This window comes from Strigops habroptila, chromosome 4 (genome assembly GCF_004027225.2).
Source record: "Strigops habroptila isolate Jane chromosome 4, bStrHab1.2.pri, whole genome shotgun sequence".
NCBI classification, from domain to species: domain Eukaryota; kingdom Metazoa; phylum Chordata; class Aves; order Psittaciformes; family Psittacidae; genus Strigops; species Strigops habroptila.
Window position 1 is genome coordinate 80,660,396 of NC_046358.1, and position 17,600 is coordinate 80,677,995.

The window sequence follows — 17,600 nt, forward strand, 5'->3', positions numbered from 1 at the left end:
TAGAAGAAAAAATAAAACCAGGCATGGCAAGCATTTCAGCCTCATGTCCTAAAAGCAAAAGGGCCCTTAAACTTCACTTTGAAAGTCACCTTCCTGGTCCAAGTGCCACTTAAAATGACTTCTTATTCTCCCAAACCTCTGGGAGGACAGCATGCACTTTTCGTATGGACACTGGAACACAACATTCTTCATGAAGACATGCTAGCAAGTCTCATCATTACCTGGCTGCCCATGCCCAAGTAACTAGAACTACAGTAGACAGTGCTCCCCATTTGCCACCCCACCTGCTTCCCCACTGCTGGATGCAGCTGGTCAGATACTCCGTTACTTTCTTGATGCTCTCAAGGTCCCCATGAGAGCAACTGAGCAACAAAGGCAGTCGAGACTGGATGAGTGTGCAGGAGGCCTCCTCGGTGTTCTGGTATCTGGTTTCTGCTTCAGCCAGGATCAGCTCCACCATGCTGATCAATTCTGATGCCTTCAGGTGGAGCACAAATTCCTCGCGGCGCTTCTGTAATGCAAGAGAAAACCCAAAATGAATCCACACCAAATCCCTAGATCCTTAGTTCCTTCTAGTCAGCCCTTCCCCAACTGAAATGCAACATCTCTTAGAACTAGACTTAAGAACTGACCCATATCTAGAGCTCTGAAAGCAGCTTCAGAGCCTCAGATGAAACTTCTTTACCCGTCTTCTACTTCTGAACTCATTTGTTTGCATCCCAGCATCTCTGATGGGTCAGAAACCAAACCAAAGAAATTCTTCTATGGCAAAGAGATGCAACACCCTTTTCTTTGTAAGATGGGAATTACCTCACACTAGGTTTTAGCTTGCTCACCACTGTAAGCCTTGCCCGTAGATCTTTAACAGACACTGTGGCAATTGCTGCAGGGGACATGCCAAGTGGGCAAACTTGTGTGTGTTCATATCAGCTTTTTGGACTCAAAATTGCCACTGTAATATGTAACAGAACAGAGCAGCTAAGTAACCAGCTGAGGTACAGGCAGCAAACTTGGCATGCTGCACCTTTATCACTCCAGCCACCTCCTGGCCATGGGAAAAATCAGGTATTGTGAAAGCATTGCCTCTAAATCCATCCAGAGAGGAATCCTGGAAGAACTGAACCACTACCTGAGGAGTTCTTTGGTCCCTTCCCTGCCAGATCCGAGGAATGTGAATACAGGCCCACAAGAAATCCAAGGATGCAGTTGGGTCAAACCTACCAGAAGACAAAAGAAGACAGATTTGCAATTAGAGACAACACAGCCCTTGGGTAGCATACAAACACATGGTAATGTCTCTAAACATCCTGAGCACTGTGAAGAAAGAAACATCTGCAAATGTAAAAATAGGATCCATTAAGTCCCACGAAGGGGTTTGGTTCTCTTCCCAGATTATGACTAAATATTTATTTCAATAAGCACAGCACAGGGTACGGAGCTGAACAAATGGCATTCAGCAAGCCTGCAGCTACATGGAGTCTTGCACCACAAGTTGGTCATCAACACACACCATTAGCACAATTAGACCAGTGACCTTATTGTCCCAGTGAACAGAACATCCTATCTTGGCTGTTATCCTGGACTGCAGAAATGAATGAAATTGTTAGTGAGCAAGAGATTAATAACAGAATAATTAGCAAACTGAAATACTACCAGCTTTAGAAGTCCTGCTAGTTTAGTCATGTCCTGAATTACTGCTATTAGGTGTTAGCATTACCTGGTCCATTAAGTGTAACAAGTTTAAGCAAGATACTACTACAGTGGTACGTCAGTATTTGAGAGCAATGGTATAAGAAGCTGAGAGCTAGGGCTGATCCAGAGATCAGAAGTGGGAGCTTGATGCCAGGAAGAGGGTTAGAGGAAGACTGGTAATGGAGTTTAGTACAACCAAAGGATGCAACAGAGCCTGCCCAGGCAGCAACTGCTGTGATTTTGCCATCCAAGGCATTTTGCAAACCCCATGTTCATAAAGATTATCAACAAGGGCAATGCTAGATGGATTACCCAGTGATTAGCACTTCCTGTTTAGAACACAGCCAAATCTTTATGTGCTGCTTCCATCAAACAGCAGGCAATATTTATATCAAGGTACACAAATCAGCATGACTGAAAATAGCATCCCTCTCACAAAGCCTGTTTTTGGCTGGACTACATCTCCTGGCAGATGCATCGTGGAACGTGGTAGCTCTTGTTCTCAACTTCTGTTTGTTCTCTCCTGACGTAATGAGTCACCCAACTCAAAACTCCTTCCTAGGCCTGAAAAAACAAGACTCACCTTTGCTCCCTGTTTCTGCAAAGCAGAAGCCTGATGCACTGGTGCAGTGTGGTCCAGCTGGACTGGTGAGTCAGAAGTGCCAAGAGATATGGGCGGAAGGAGGGCACCTGGGACCCCGCCTGAAAGGACCAAACAAGGCGAAGATGTAAGAAATGGATCCTTGCTGCAAGGTTGATGTAGGAAATACTATGCATATTACAGGAGGATGATGATCCAGGCAGGCAGATAGCACAGAAGACAACAGGTGGATTTAGGGCTTCTTCTGCAATACTTTCCAGTAGAACATGGCACTGGCCATGAGATTCAGTTTTAGTCTTACTTTTGGCACAGCACTTCTGGAGAAGCTACTGATCTGTCTGCAAAAACATACCAACGAAAACACAGCTGGCTGGGTTGTTATGGGACTATGTTGTGTCTGTAATGCACTTCAAGGTCCTGAAAAGAACAGAGCTGACTTATCTTTCAATATAAAGACAAGATGAAACATAAGCCTTCCACTGAGAAGGACACACCAGACTCCCTCTCCTTGTCATCTTGTACTGCTTTGGAACCGATATAGCAATAAGTGGGGAAACACAAAACTACCCCTTGCCCTGTTTCCAAGTGCAGGTCAATACCCCAGAAAGGTGGTTTCAGCACAGTAGTCCTTCTACCCAACAACTCTTACTTTGTTCCAGGAGAACAGTAGCTTCTGCTGGAGGTCAGGGCAGCTGCTGATCACCTCTGGGTCCAGCATCTCCAGCCAGTCATTAAGAAGTCCAGAGGAGGGCCCTAACCAAGCTGCTTCAGTACTGAGGAGAAGACAAAGCCAGCATCAGTAGTGATGTCGTGAACCCAGACCTTTCAGTGAATTCCCATCATTGTCTAGGCTCACCTGCAACCGTCCATCTCCTTCTTCACTGGTGTTTCTTCTTTGTCCTGGAGCAACAAAGAGCTCACCACAGCAATTGGTTTCATGGCAGGAAACCTGGTCTCAACATTAGCTGAGAAGAGGACAGTCAGGAGTTCCTCCAAGTACGGAGAGTGAGTTTCAATCAGACCTTGAAGGACTAGCAGAGGGAGAAAGATGTCACTCATTAACTTCAGGATGTGGTGAAAGCTATAGAACCTTATAAGAGTATCATGAAGGCAATCAGTCCAGCATTCCTGAGAGCCTGGCTCAGTAAAGAGGGAAGTCATTTTATCTGGGATAGCAGGCTTCTATTTCTCCTTTTGTTAGTGGAAAGAGTTTGCTTGGAGACTTAATCCCAGCCCCAGATCACAGTTTACAAACCCACATACCAGTGCAGGGTAAGGAGGTGGTACAAGATAGGACCAAGTTTAGATCAGTTCACATTTTCTGATCCAGGCAGAAGGCAGCTTCCCACAGCCTGCACAATAGGCATTCCCTTGCTGGGCTGGAAGTTCAACCTGCTGCTGCAACAGGGAAGGAGAGCAGAAGGACAGCCATACCTTTGCTGATGAGCTCCGGCTCCACATTACACTTCTCTCCTGATTTCAGGGTTGCAATGATGGCACGTACCGTGGAGCTGATCAGATCAGGGTCACGACGGAAAGTCAGAGCTTCTGTGAGATGCAAGAAGCCACCTCGAACTGCAAAGAAATCACAGTGCTGGCATCACAGGGCCAAGCCAGCCCCCACATCAGGCTTCCCTTCTAGAGATGCCCCACGAAGCTCCAGGGCACAACTACTTAAACATACAAACACACTACACTACTGCCATTTTACTCCCATCAAAACTCTTGACAGCTCTTCTGCATGTTATAGGGACATGTGGCCAAGAGAAAACTCTAGAACCACAAAGCCATTTCCAAGCCTGAGCTCTTGGTTATAGACTCCTCTTCCCATGAGATTGCAGATGATAAAACAAGTCATGATGCGATGCTGTTCCAGAGGCATTCTCATCTTTCAGGACTACAGCTAGCACAGAATTCCCAGCCTGAGCAATTGGAAGTTTTCCCTGAAAGATCTGCTGTGCTTACTGAGATGCTGCCAGTTGTCTACTGCAAGCCCCTAGAGCTGAGTCACTTGTTTGCATCCCCATGGAGTTTATACAGCATAGGACAAATCCTCCCTTCGCTACTCCTAAGCATACCTCTCTAAAAGGCAGCCCACCACACTTTCTGCCCTGGGTGCAGTTTTGTTTCTGTCCCTTTCTTGTCCCACTTTGTCCATTCTTAGTCCCATAAGCTGCATAATGCCAGTACCATCACTGATCCTGTGCCTTGAGGAGTACTGCACAGCAAAGGCCTTCAGCTGAGCACGTAGAGGACCATCTTCCACTGCAGGGTTCTCCAACCACTGCAGCATCTGCATGAGGACTTTGAAGAAGAGCGAGGAGAAGGCAGTGTCCTGTGGCATGCAGCGCTGGGGAATGCAGCAGAAGAGACTTGCTTATACACATTTCAAGAATACAAAGATAGCAGGAAAGATGCAAATAGTGGCACATACTGCCAAGAATACATAGAGCACACCTACTCCGTTGGACCACAGCTCACTCAAATAAGGCAGCAGTTTCTAGTGTACAAATGCAAGGCAGAAGACTGAGTCACACACACAATACCTCTCTCAGCATAACTAAGGGTAACTTTGTGCCTTCTTTCATCATGACAAAGGGAGTGAGTTATTTCATTGGATAAATCTCAGCCTGTTCGGAAGAATTCTTTAAGGAATGACATACTTCAGCTCTCAAGTTATTTGCAAATGCCTTGGCTTGCAAGACACATCCTTGCTACAAAACAGCACAGGCTAGCGATCCTAAAACCAACCAGCTGCTAATCCACCATGCTGCAGAGGTGCCAGACTAGGTAAGGTGCACCTAGCCCTGTGTGTAAGCCCCAGTTCTCAGCAGTGCTAGACTAATGTGTCAAGCCTGCACCCAGATGCCTATGTCCAGGCAACTTGAGTCCTTCTGTGTCACGCTCAGCATTACAGAGGTATAGGGTCTGCACGTAGCAGGGCAGATGAACTGCAAACTGTTTCCTCCTCACCCCTCTTTGGTAAATACAACAAAGATCCTCATCTGGACACCACTCACCTGATACTGGTACAGCTGGCGCATGAGCGGGCAGGAGATGAAGTGGTTGCGATGCATCGCCATCACCAACGCTCCGCTGTGCGGCGAGTTCATCAGCGCAGCTACTGCCTGGAGAAGTCGTGCTGTGATCCCAGCCACCTGCGTGTTCCCTTGGCGGATGCGAGCCAGTTCCTGCCCCAGGGCCTGCTGTAATGCCAGGGCAAGCGGGCGCAGGTTTGAGTTCTGCCATCGTGGGTCTGGATTTAGTGGGAAAAGCTGGAAGGATACAGAAGGGAATAAGTTTATGAGAGCAAATGAAAGAACTGCTATACCATAAACATCCTGAAGCAGGGGACTGATTTAACTTGTACAATTATACTGACTGGTCTAACTGGAACCTTCTGATACAGCTTATTCAATGTTTTAGTTCCTGGTACAGGAACATATGCAACATCTATGCAACCCCAACATGACTATCAACACGTGGAGGAATCACCATAGTACCCAAATACTGGCAACCAACTTGGCCAATTAATTTCCTGTAGGCTCCTTCTGGAGCCAATGGAGAGAGGAAGGCCCTGCAAGCAGACAAGACACAGTACAAATGCTGTTTTCACACAGCTTTGCTAGCAAGGCCCTGTGAGCATTTCACAAATCCTCCATCCACTGCTAAGAGGAAAGGCACTATACACAGACAAACAAGGTGCAGAGACAGTAACATGTTAAAAGGCACTGACAGCGTTAGGCATGATCAAAAGCCACATCATATTCAAAACTAGAAGAAAAAATCCTTTCAGGATCAATCCCACCAGGCTGTAATGGCGCAGGCTTATTGCATGCAGGGCTTCCATACTTATTGCCTGCAAACGCTGCAGTAGGAAGGAGCCAGAAGATACAAGAGAAACAGATTTTGTAAAGCTGCTGCAGGGAAGCACTTTATCAGCTAGAGGTTATACAAGTACCTGCAGGAAGATGCCTGCCAGATCATCTTCTGGGCCCAGAACCCGCACTTGGCTTAAGGCCCGGATCCGGCTCTGGCCTTGAGAGTTCTCGGGACTAGATTTTGACCTTGCAGTCTCAGCACTGTCTGCAAGAGGAATAAAAGAACAGAAAGATAAATGCTGTTACGGTAGCTAGCACTTGGAGCCCCAACACTGGATCACCTTCAACTTTACAGTCTCTAACTACTAAGGAATTTAGTAGCTTTTCTCTTGAGGCTAAGCAAGACCTATTATTCCGTATCACTCAGAACAACTCATTGTAGTAAACTCAAAAAATATTGCAATTTCTCCCTTAGCCAGGAGCAAAAATGTCTAGCAAGGACTGGTGTCTAACTGTAGCTTGCTGATATATTGCCACACAACACCTATTGAAGACAACTCTTCCTGTCCCTCTCAACAGCAAGGAAGGAAGTTTAGAAGATGACTTTGATATTCGGCAGTTTAGGCCAACCCAGGCAGTACCTCGGCGAGCTGGTAAGGAGGCAGTGAGCAGGGAGTGGAAAGTCTGGCCTCCTGTTGCTCCTCTCTCATGCTGAACCTCTACAAGGTGAGCCATGTAGTCTGAAAAAGGGAAAAAATATGAACACATCATCATCTTGCCCTCTTTAGTAAAACAGGAGAGAATTGTTTGCTGTTTGTGCAGCTCCCGCAGTGAGGAGAATTTGCTGTTCCTATGGATGTTGTGAACATGATGCTTTTAAGTCTTGTTTCTTTTACAAGATAGCCTCCAAATTACTTTCTAGTCTCTGTACAATCCAATCCACAAAAATCCTTCTCTATTTCAGGAAATACAGCCAAAGGCCATCCAGACAAGCTCTAGGGAGATATCTACAGTGACAACGGGGTGCCAAAGCAGCCTGTGCACACACTTTGCTGAACTAGTTTTGATTTTTCCAAGGAAGTCATATGAGACACTTGTGAAAACTGTATAAGAAAAAGTAAAATGCCTTGCCAGCCTTATCTGAAGCTCTTACTCTTGTCCATGATGTTCTGCTCCAGTGTCTGTGGATCATGAGATACTGCCTGATCCAGGTACTGCAGAAGTTTGCTCATGCTGGAAACTGGGATTCCAAAAGACTGAACAAAAAGAAGCAGCTGCTGTGGCTCCAGGTCCTGCAGGGCTGAAATACACAAAGAGTCCTCAGACCTCTGAATTGCCCACAGAGGGTCATCTTTATTACCTGATCTTTGTGCTTTTGGCTGGACCAACAGTGACACTTTAATGACAGGACTGCAGAGAGCCTAAAGCCAGAAGTCTGACAGCTGCCTACTGTGTCTTCTTTCCTCTGCAAATCATTGCCTTCTTATTGCATCTTCCAGTTAATTCACTCACTGGTTAATGTGATCTTCTGTTTAATTTGATCAAAACCTCAGTAACCCAATCACTCATATTAAAAAATAACTTCCACCCTATCTGTTGATGGCTGCAGGCAGGAATTATTGAATAATTCAATCACTGTCTATAGACAGCTGTCATTTAATTAGTAAGAAAGGGATGAAAGCTCTGAATACTAAGACGACAAAGAGCACCGACGAGCTGTGCAAGGACAAAAGTAACTAGAGGTACACCTTACATCCTTCAAACACTGCTTTCCACATTGCCCTATGGAAGCAGTGCTGTGCTTGTTGTCTGGTGACTCATAGCTTAGTTCAATCTGAATTGTTGTAACAAAGATGGGACTCCAATTCAGAGTCCTCCATTTCCTCTAAAATACTCAGAAAGCATAACATCCATACAGACTCACTCCTCTGTTTTAAAAGTAACTGTCTATAAAAGCCAGCAAGATTCAGCACTTGAATCAGAGCGGGAGGAACTGCCTTCCATACTGCAGTAAGGAGCCCTGCCAAAGGCACTGACCTCCCCTTCAGTCTCAGATTTCCCCGAGTTCTACTTTTAATGCTGTAAGGATTAACCTGTGGGGTCTGATGGTTAGCGAGGTTGTACCTGTTCTCACACCCTTGGTACATGAGCTACACATCACGGCTGAGCAGAGAACCATCCTGGGACATCCCTTAACATTCCCTGCCCACAACCAGCTCATATTCTGTACATCTGTTTGACAGCCTGAAGGGATGTAGCAAACAATCTATTGTATGTTTAGATTGCACTTATACGCACTGCTTGCTAAATCCAAGCTCCCTGATCAGCTGCAGTGCCTGACTGCTCCATCCAAAGGCACCCAAATATGATGGCTGGGTGCACAGAGGATTTGAGCAGGGAAGCCTCTCCTTTTCCCTTCAGGAAGGTCTGAAACACCAACAAACATCCCACAGGCTCACCTGCATCCACAAGACGCGGGACCTCCGAGCGGATCATACGCAGCTTTAGCCAGTCGGGGAGCAGCAGAGCCTCCTCTGAGGTGTCAACCAGAAAAGCAGTAGGAAGGGGCTTCTTCTCCGGGAACCATATATCCAGTAAGGTATGAAAATCACCATCCCCTGCTTAAGAGTGGATACAAAATTATCTCCCATGTCCATAAGCACCCAGAACACCCTGCCCTTCTGTACAAATCACTACACCAGAACACTTCTTAGTTCAACTGTTGGAAACAACTTGGCAGTAAACATTATCATGCGGAAATGTGAACTACAAATCTGAGTGCCCAGTTCTCACACTACAGTAAGTCTCTGAGTCCTTCTTGTTTAGCAGGGAGGGAAACACCATTTTGGTATTTCTTGTCAGCAGAAGGCAAAAAAATAAGCCTGCAAATCTTTCACTCTGTGCAGCAATATTCTGATAGCTCTTACAGCTACAAACAAGAACTGCAAGGGACAAGCCCGTGAGTAGAAGGATTAACACCAGCCTGATCTATTAGGAGATGGCAGACAAAGGTGAGTCTCTGTATCATCCATAACCCCTTGAATATATCTGAGCACACTTCACTAACCTTGAGGTGGCCCTAGTGTCAGGAGAATAACCATGGCATGAACCACCAGGATGTGCATAGTGGCTGTTTCCCCACTAGTCCAACGAAGGAACACCTGATCCTGGGACTCTGACTGGAAAAAGACAGAAAAAATAAGGATGAACAAACGTGGGGAGAGAAAGGAGAATGGGATGTGTGACATACAGATGAAAGGAGAACATGATATTGGACAAATTTAGTCAGACCAAAGTCCCCTCCCAGCCCAATATCTCTAACAGTGGCCACAAAATATACTCAAGGAAGTTAATAAAGCTTTTTATGTACACAAACACTTGGCTCTGATATTATGGCAACATCCAATTACTTTTAATGAGGGAATTCTTGAACCAGACTTGGTTTATACCCACAAAGGGCTTCTCTTTTGTTAACTTGTCTGGTTCCTTTTATCTGCTTAGGACAGGCAGGAAGGCACTCACCCAGCTGTACACCTCCTCGCCCTCCTTACTCTGGCGCATGCGTTTGATGTAGCGAGAAAAGATGGAGAGAAGAGCAACAAGCACTGCATCCGACTCAGCACAGTACGAGAGCTTGGAGAAGAGGTGAGACATGATAGTAGAGCGCTCCACGATGAGTCGGGCTACATCCTGCAAGAGGAAAAGATCCCTGAGGTCTTTTACTGAACAACACAGCCAGGTCCTCCTGTTCATTGCAACACATTCTCCAGTTTCTGTCATTATGCCAGTTAATACCAGTCTGGAGATCAACGTGTAAAGTCCAGAGCAGAACTGTCACAATAGGGAAAATGCCAATGCTTTGCATGCATGCTGTGATACCTTGCAGTGTCCTCAGCTGTAGCACAGCTGCATTCTGATGCATCCCATAACAAAGTAAATATTACCTAGTAGAAACCTGCATTTCTCTAAAGAAACAGACCTATTGACTCTTATAATTTAACCTTTTCCATGTATTTAAACAGATCTATCAAGGTGGAAAGAGCCTTAAAAGCAAGAAGAAAAGCACCTGGAGATAGAACAATGAAAAAAAAAAATGTTAAAAAATAAATCACCCAAAACTTTTAAAAAAGAAAAAAATCAGAAATTTTGGTGACAGGGAATGCACAGCCCACAGTAAGGTTCTGACTTCCCATTCTCTCCCCAAATACATGTGACTGCAGGTTTAGCACCTGCTCACTCGTGAAACACTGTCAGGTGGTGGGATTTCTTTCAAACCACTATTCACTCTTGCATTCCCCTTCTGATGGGCAGCTAGACTGGAAGATATTGCTCTGATATCATTTCATGATGTGAAATCAAAGACAACACATACTCAGAAACACAAACATGCCGTTATCACATGCTCCCAAAAAAACTCATCCTGCTGGTACGGCAAGCCACGTGTGTACCACTGTCCTGAGACAGGTCTCCCCCTTGCAACCCCTCTGCCCTAGCAACCTGGCCTCTCACCAGTGCAAGGTCATTGTGCTGTCCCTGCTCCTCCACGGGGGCATGCTGGGAGAGGTATACCAGGTAAGCACTGATGGTCTGGGGATCCGTCTCCATGTGGATGGCCTAGAATGAGAATTCCTCTCCTTAGAAATCAGGATTTAATCAAAACAAGCACAAGGATAAGAAAAATTCTTCTGTGAGCATATGAACATGTTGATGTCGCACCCACAGGTGGTTTGCTCTGATTCATTTTAGCATGAGTAGGACAAAGAGCAAGCTGGTCACTTATCCCTTCCAGCTACTAACACCTACCTGCTGCAAGGCAAGAGCTGTTGTTGCTCTAACACTGTCAAACAGTGGCAGCCTGGGCAGGTCTCTCAGCAGCCACTGATATCCCTGCAGCAGCTCAGAATCACCAGAGTCTTCTTCCATCGGGTGATCTTTCTCCTCCCCATCACGCAGTCCCCCTTCTGACAGCACCAAGGACAGGCCCTGCAGAAGTCACACAGACACAGCTGTTGCATTTGAAGCCACAGCTGGACTGCTACTTTCATATAATATAACAGAAACAAGATTCAAACATCATGGAGCAATCCAAATGCAGCACATCACAGGTTTCATATCTCACATAATGTCTTTGCTTGACAGCTACTCTGCTTGAAGTTTCAGTCTTCTTTAGGCACAATCATTTTGAGCTCTATGCAATTCTGCTTGCCTTCACTATGCACCAGGCACTCACTCATTTACATTCCCCACAGGCAACAATTACTGCCAATTACTCCATGGAACACATGATCTGCTGAGTCTACACCTGAACTTCACAGGAGACAGCAAAATCCTGACCTATCTTAAAAGTACTACTTGGCTGTTGAACAGAGAAGGTTTTTGAGCAGTAGGGAGTAGAAGTGCATTTCAAGGGGTTTGAAGATTGAGTTATGAAGAAGGGTGACATGAAAGAATTTCACTGTGCTGGCTCTTAACTCACGAGACTCTCAGACTCCGCCCTCAACTTCTGACAAACTTTAGTCAAGATGATTTTCATTTACTCACCTTCATGGCCAGGACCCGTGAGGCCACCTGGGAGGAACTCAAGCGCCGTAGGAAATAGTCAAGCACCTCACAGGTTGTCTGTTCATCTGCTTTGGGACCCAACAGTAAGTCTTGCAAGCGTCCAAGCAACTGCCTTTGCTTCTGTTGTCTCTGTGGAGCAACAAGTTGGCCTTTCCAGTAAAGTCAAATCTGGGATGCACAGAAAGTAGGTAACAGAAGTGATCCCTAAGAGAATACTCACCTGGCGCTTCTTGGCACGCTGGTCCTTACTCTCGCCCTCCTCCTCTTCTTCACCTGAGGTCGACTCATCAGCAGCATCATGCAGCAGGAACTCACAAAGGCACTGCACTGGTAGGACATCCAAGGAACCCTCGCTGGACTGAACCAGATCTGCCAGCCATGGCATTGACTGCGATGAGGCCTAGGAAGCAGGAGAATAACAATGCAACGGCAGCAGAACATAGATGCAGCACACTGACCATTTAATTCCAGAGCAGTAAACCACCTTCCCCTTAACTTCCTTTTGCCCCTCACTCTGCCCAAGTTTGAGACAAGGGATCAGATCCCAACACAGCCAAGCCACTGAGGCAGCCCACCTGTCTTTGGATGATGTTGAGAAGAAAGTCAGGATGCCGACTGCGACACAGGAGGTGGCCCAAGCGAAGTGACTGGTTCAGGCTTTTCACCTGCTCCAGGACATGCGGTGGAGGTCTCCGTGGGGGACCCCTGTCAGAGAAACAAGAAGTTATCCAACAGGCAGAGTTACCTTCACTCTGGTGTTGATGAGGATCAGTCAATTCAGTAGTGTATGGGGAGGACATGAAGGTGGCAACAGAAGGACAAGGACCCCAGGCTACCAAATCTCAGGGCTCCTCTTGCCCACATCAACCACCCTATGAGCAGTAGTTTCCTGACTAGCATTAACTGGGATTTCATGATGGCACCAACCTGCAGAAGGTTACTTACTGAGGGTCCAGGCTTGTCAGCTGGGACAGCAAGAGGCTGCTGCTCTCTGTAATGGTTTGTTTTGTGGATGCAGCAGCCAGATGACCCTCAAATGCAAGAATCTCCTGTTTTTCTCTCTGGGAGATTTGGAGTTCACGATTAATCATCTCTGTGCGTGTCTCCTCATCCGTCAAGGTACATTGAGGATAGGAATAATTACTGAGAAAATAAGTTAAAAAAAGAAAATTGTTATCTTGGCCTATTCAAAAGTCAAGAACCACAGGCAGAAAGTCCCCAGGACCTTGGCTTCCATTAGGCAACATAGAAAAAAACAAGGCAGCTTCCCAATGGGGCCAGGGAAACTGAAACCTTTTCAGCAATGCACACCACAGTTATGCCTCCCTTTTTTAAGCTTTATTCCCTTACTTATAATATTTCTGTTGGAGCAAAGCACCTTTCCCACTCAAACTTTAGTGTTGCTGCCAGCCAACTTATTTTACATCAGTCCCACTGGAAAGGAATGAGCCAGGTAGCACAAACTTCATTCAGACATGAGTGTTGTCAGTGGTCTGTTTGACTTGACTTATGTAGGGATTTAACCATACTTACTTGGTCATGACCATTTCCATGAGCATCTTTAGAGAAGGGTACTCCTCCCATGCAGCAAGACCTGCAGCAAAGAAAACAGCAATAGGGAATACAAGCAAAAAAAAGTGAGGGTCTTTACATAACACACTCCAAAATGGGGAGACACACACCACAAACTCACTTTGGAACAGCCTACCACGCTTCAGAGCACAAACAACAGGATTCCAGCCACAAGCTGGTCTAAACCCCCACATGGTGTATTTTTGCACACACAAGGAATATGCAGTTAGTTAACTGTGGTTATCTCACCAACCCAGCACATGCCTCGAACACAGGCAATCAGACTTCAGCAGAAAGCACCTTGGCCAACTTTTGCAGCAGAACTAGCATCCTGAGAAATGTCCACACTCACCAATGTTTTCAGGATTGAATGCAGCCACTACCAGCAGGAGAGGCCAGGCTTTCCAGTAGAGGGTAGAAATAGCTAAATTTGGAGGCTGGTACCTGCAAAAGCCATCAAGAAATACAAGCTGACAGATTGGGTTACTTAAGCCCGTCTCAAGGCTGCTTTTCTCCTTAATCATGCACTGATCTAAGGATTCAGCCTCTTTCAGGAGGGACAGATAGATTCAACTGAAATACTGAAGAGCAGAAAGGTCAGAGTGCTTGCAGAGGAAAGCCCATTCCATGAGTCAGGTCTTAATTAGATCTTAATTGCTCCAGAGAAATTCCCAACTGAACACGACATTGAAAGGTTTCCTCATTATTCTCTTATTACAAACTGTAGTAAGGAAAAGCATCTCAAAAATCTGTGAGTTCACCAGGTGAAAATGAGCTAGATCACAACAAGATTGTCTACGTGATAAGCCTTACCCTGGGGGTAGCTGGATATTCTCTGGATGGTGATAAGTGCACAGATTTAAGACTGCATCGATCAGCTGGATTCTTTCTACCCTCAGGACCTCGACATCTGGAAGAGAAGAAAAGACTAAGCAAGTTATTGACCTGTCTACTTGCTGAAAGTCCTTCAAGAAAAGCATTACAGTATAAGAAAAATTTTACTGCAAGCAACTAGGTTATTGTGGGCTTGTTCTCATGATATTACAGGAACAAAACCCAACACCACTTAAAAAAGCAGCAACACTTAAAGTTGTAAGTCAATATATAAGGATATCGAGCTTTTCAGCTCCAATTTGGTTTAAATTCTTAAGGGCAGGTTTTTTTCCCCAAATGCATCCAATATGCTACCTGTATCTGTTTCAGAACTCAGACAAACTTCTTCGGGTAAGCAGTAAATCTGCTCAGAACTTCTGGGGCTCAAAGGAACTAAAAATGCATTTCAACTTTGTGGCAAGTTTTCAGACTCACTCTATCTCCAATTCTTCCAGTATCTGAAATGGTGCAGCACTTAAAACGCTATGCAGAGAGGCTGGACATGTTTTCACAGCAAAGTCTAGTTCATTCCACTTGCACTGGATTAGACTTTGCTATTTACCAGTGAGCACTAAGAGCACATAAGACGCTTTAGAATCAAACCTGACACCCCCCTCCACTCTGACACAAACACATAGAGCTCAACTGAATAGATGTACTCTCCAAGGATGCAGGACAAAAGGACAAATGCTGAATGAATTCATAACAGGGGTTAAGAGTTAGGGTTGCTTTTTTAACTGCTATTCTGTAACAGTGTTTGAATAATAGAACTGGGAGGAACATGCAATATATGGGTTAATTACTTTAACTTCCAGCCCTTTCATTTTTGCATGGCCTAAAAATTTCTACTCATTTTACAGTATGTATAAAGGACTAAACTGAATTTAAAAATGCTAACTCCAAACTTTGAGTGGTTATTCACAGTCCTTCATCCTCAGCACAACCAATAATTTCCCCAACACTCCATGATAGACAATTAGAAACAGAGAGACAGTAGGAGAAAATAAGAAGCTTCCCTTGTGAGAAAGCAACAGCAACATGTGTCTGGCTTTGAGCCAAATGCTTAGCCATCCCGACTAAAACACGCTTTAAGCGGTGCAAAGGCTCTTTGGTACGTGGTAGAAGCTGCCATAGCCCTGGGTGGCAATAAGAGGACATGTAGACAGGAGGAACCACTTGCTGACTGGAGCTCTGTGCAGCCTTACCATCTGCTTGCACAGCCGCAGCCCGCTTCACCAAGTGGTCAGCGAGCTCCATGGCATCCGCAGGGCCAAGAGGAAGGTCCCGTGACAAACCGATCACAAGGATCCGCATCAGGGTGTCTTCAAGGATGGGCACCTCGGAGCAGAGGCGAAGGAAGAAGCTGCGTGAGACATGAGACATCAATCATGCTTCTTTTGACAGCAGCATGAGGGTTCCTGAAACCCTCCACAGACCCTAGAGCTCATCTGAGCAGATGATAAATTACAGCTTAGTTTACAATCCCTTTCCAAGTCTCCAGCTCCAAATGCAACTATCTGAAATAAATTGCTTTATGGAATATTGCTCGCATTGCCTTGTACCTCTACATTTCAGCCTCCTTGAACCTGAGCTCCCTAACATTACCCCAGTAAAGCAGACAGCACAGGATTGCCTTTCTTACAATTACAGCATCAAGATTCAGAATGGCTTGGCACAGGGAACAAGAATGAAGGAGGAAGAGGATCAGATGGAGAACGGAGCAACATCCCTCAATCTTAAGGCAATGTAACAGACGAAGAAAATCTAAGCACAGTTCCAAGTCTTGCCAACACAGAGCTATATAAGGAACACTGAAACCACCCATTCCTCTGCCTCTGCAGCAGCTCCATGCCAGTACCCAGCTATGGGTGGGGAATGCACTCACTTGCGGTCACTCTCAGGGGGCCAGTTGTCCCATTTGTAGTAGGTTTCTGGCTGTTCAGTGAAGAGCACCTTGTGGAGGCTGTAGAGATGAAGAGGACAGTAAACATCATTTGTATGAGGCTCAAGAACACATTCAACAGCCCAGTCTCCCTAGACTGCTGCTAATGCTTCCCATCCTACACATGAAGGAGCCTCCTCAGATAAACTAGTCTAGCAAAAGTAACAACATGAATCATAACAGAGATGACTGCACAGTATGGGCATTCAGCTTTTATACTTTCAGTAACATATCACGCTTACTATTAATTCTGGCTTGACCTGCCACTGTAATGCGACAAGAGCCAAGGACACACGTTGTCTGCCAGCAGCAGGCAGAAAAGACAGCACTGTCTATGGAGCCCATAACCACACAGCCTGAAAAAGGACAGCAGACAAAAGAACAACAAGGAGTCCACAGGGATCATGCTTAGTCAGGAAACTGGAAATTCCCTATTGGGTGGACCCAAATAATACAAATTAGAAATATCTGCCGTTATGTATTTCTGGTAAGAGGATGGATCTGCAGAGAGGGAGACAGTCCCAGCCTAAATGCTGCTAAAACAGTTTCTGCTCCCTGTCTGACAGGAGGAGAGAAATCCAACCAAACCCTGGCATACACATGGCTTTTCACAAAATGTCATACACTGTTGGGAAAGGAACTGCTTATGCACAGCAGATTACCAAGCTGTCTCTCTTACCAGTGCACATAGTCCTTTGGAGCCAGCTTGCTGATAGATGGAACAACCGTATGAAGCCACCAGACAGCATCTCGTTGGATAGCAGCAATCTGGTTCTGGAAAGAGCGCAGCACTTCCAGGTCTGAAAAACAGCCAGGTTACAAGCTACACATGTATGAAGAGCCCCATCAGGAGCCAAACAGCAGAGGGTGGCTTTTTAAGAGCAGATGGTAACCAGAGCTCTGAAGCATCAACAGTAAACTGGGGAGAGGTATACTGGACAGCCTTGAGCATCCCAGCACTGACACCACACATACTTTTGCTTTCTGATGCATGCTGCAACAAAACTCCAAGATGTAGCATGGACAAATTAGTGTTGTGAGAAGATGATATTTGGGCAGTCTCTTCAGTGCCATCCCAAAGGTCTGTCTTCCCAAGTTTAGGTACTCAGTAACCCTAATGACTGCCCCTCCAGGCTTGAGGCCCCTCCATACACAGTTCCCTTTCCCCAGCCTCTCAACCACTGCTTCCATAGATACAAGAAGCACCCAGCCGTGCAAATGCCACATCTCCCAACTCTGTCAGTCTCAGGATGATAGCAAGCACCCCCATACCTATGTTCAGAATCAAGACTTATACCTCTTCCTAACCCTAGCTGCAATGTTCCCCCAACCTCAGGGGGAAATATCTACTAAGCTGCCCATCTTCAGAGGGAACCTAGGTTGTTCTACTTACTCTTTTTCTCTCCTTTGTCCCAGGCAATTCCAGCCTCCTTCACCTGGGCTGTAATACCAAGCATCATGGAGACAGCTAGCAGATCAGTTATGTGGATTACAAACCGCTCCTTAAAAAAGGAAAAGGTGAGTTGAATCAGTAATA

The 17,600-nt window shown here is 45.7% G+C and overlaps 1 protein-coding gene across 2 annotated transcripts in view; it reads right to left on the minus strand.

Annotated features, from left to right (window-relative positions):
* The window catches only part of INTS1 (integrator complex subunit 1), a 28,993-nt gene that overhangs the window by 6,396 nt on the left and 4,997 nt on the right, over positions 1-17,600 (minus strand). Inside the window, exons 11-37 of one of the 2 annotated variants that reach the window (XM_030481679.2) lie at positions 17,457-17,565; positions 16,743-16,863; positions 16,007-16,084; positions 15,327-15,484; positions 14,062-14,158; positions 13,601-13,692; positions 13,210-13,270; positions 12,622-12,819; positions 12,252-12,381; positions 11,897-12,076; positions 11,656-11,805; positions 10,918-11,097; positions 10,624-10,728; positions 9,637-9,804; positions 9,182-9,293; positions 8,574-8,732; positions 7,268-7,414; positions 6,756-6,854; positions 6,255-6,379; positions 5,314-5,568; positions 4,484-4,643; positions 3,728-3,868; positions 3,150-3,324; positions 2,943-3,066; positions 2,276-2,394; positions 1,130-1,217; positions 285-511 (exon numbers count right to left, since the gene is read on the minus strand). In XM_030481679.2, coding sequence (XP_030337539.1) covers positions 285-511; positions 1,130-1,217; positions 2,276-2,394; positions 2,943-3,066; positions 3,150-3,324; positions 3,728-3,868; positions 4,484-4,643; positions 5,314-5,568; positions 6,255-6,379; positions 6,756-6,854; positions 7,268-7,414; positions 8,574-8,732; positions 9,182-9,293; positions 9,637-9,804; positions 10,624-10,728; positions 10,918-11,097; positions 11,656-11,805; positions 11,897-12,076; positions 12,252-12,381; positions 12,622-12,819; positions 13,210-13,270; positions 13,601-13,692; positions 14,062-14,158; positions 15,327-15,484; positions 16,007-16,084; positions 16,743-16,863; positions 17,457-17,565 — 3,758 coding nt within the window. Of the gene's footprint in view, positions 1-284; positions 512-1,129; positions 1,218-2,275; positions 2,395-2,942; positions 3,067-3,149; positions 3,325-3,727; positions 3,869-4,483; positions 4,644-5,313; positions 5,569-6,254; positions 6,380-6,755; positions 6,855-7,267; positions 7,415-8,573; positions 8,736-9,181; positions 9,294-9,636; positions 9,805-10,623; positions 10,729-10,917; positions 11,098-11,655; positions 11,806-11,896; positions 12,077-12,251; positions 12,382-12,621; positions 12,820-13,209; positions 13,271-13,600; positions 13,693-14,061; positions 14,159-15,326; positions 15,485-16,006; positions 16,085-16,742; positions 16,864-17,456; positions 17,566-17,600 lie in introns of both variants that reach the window. The other variant, XM_030481678.2, reaches the window with a different exon arrangement.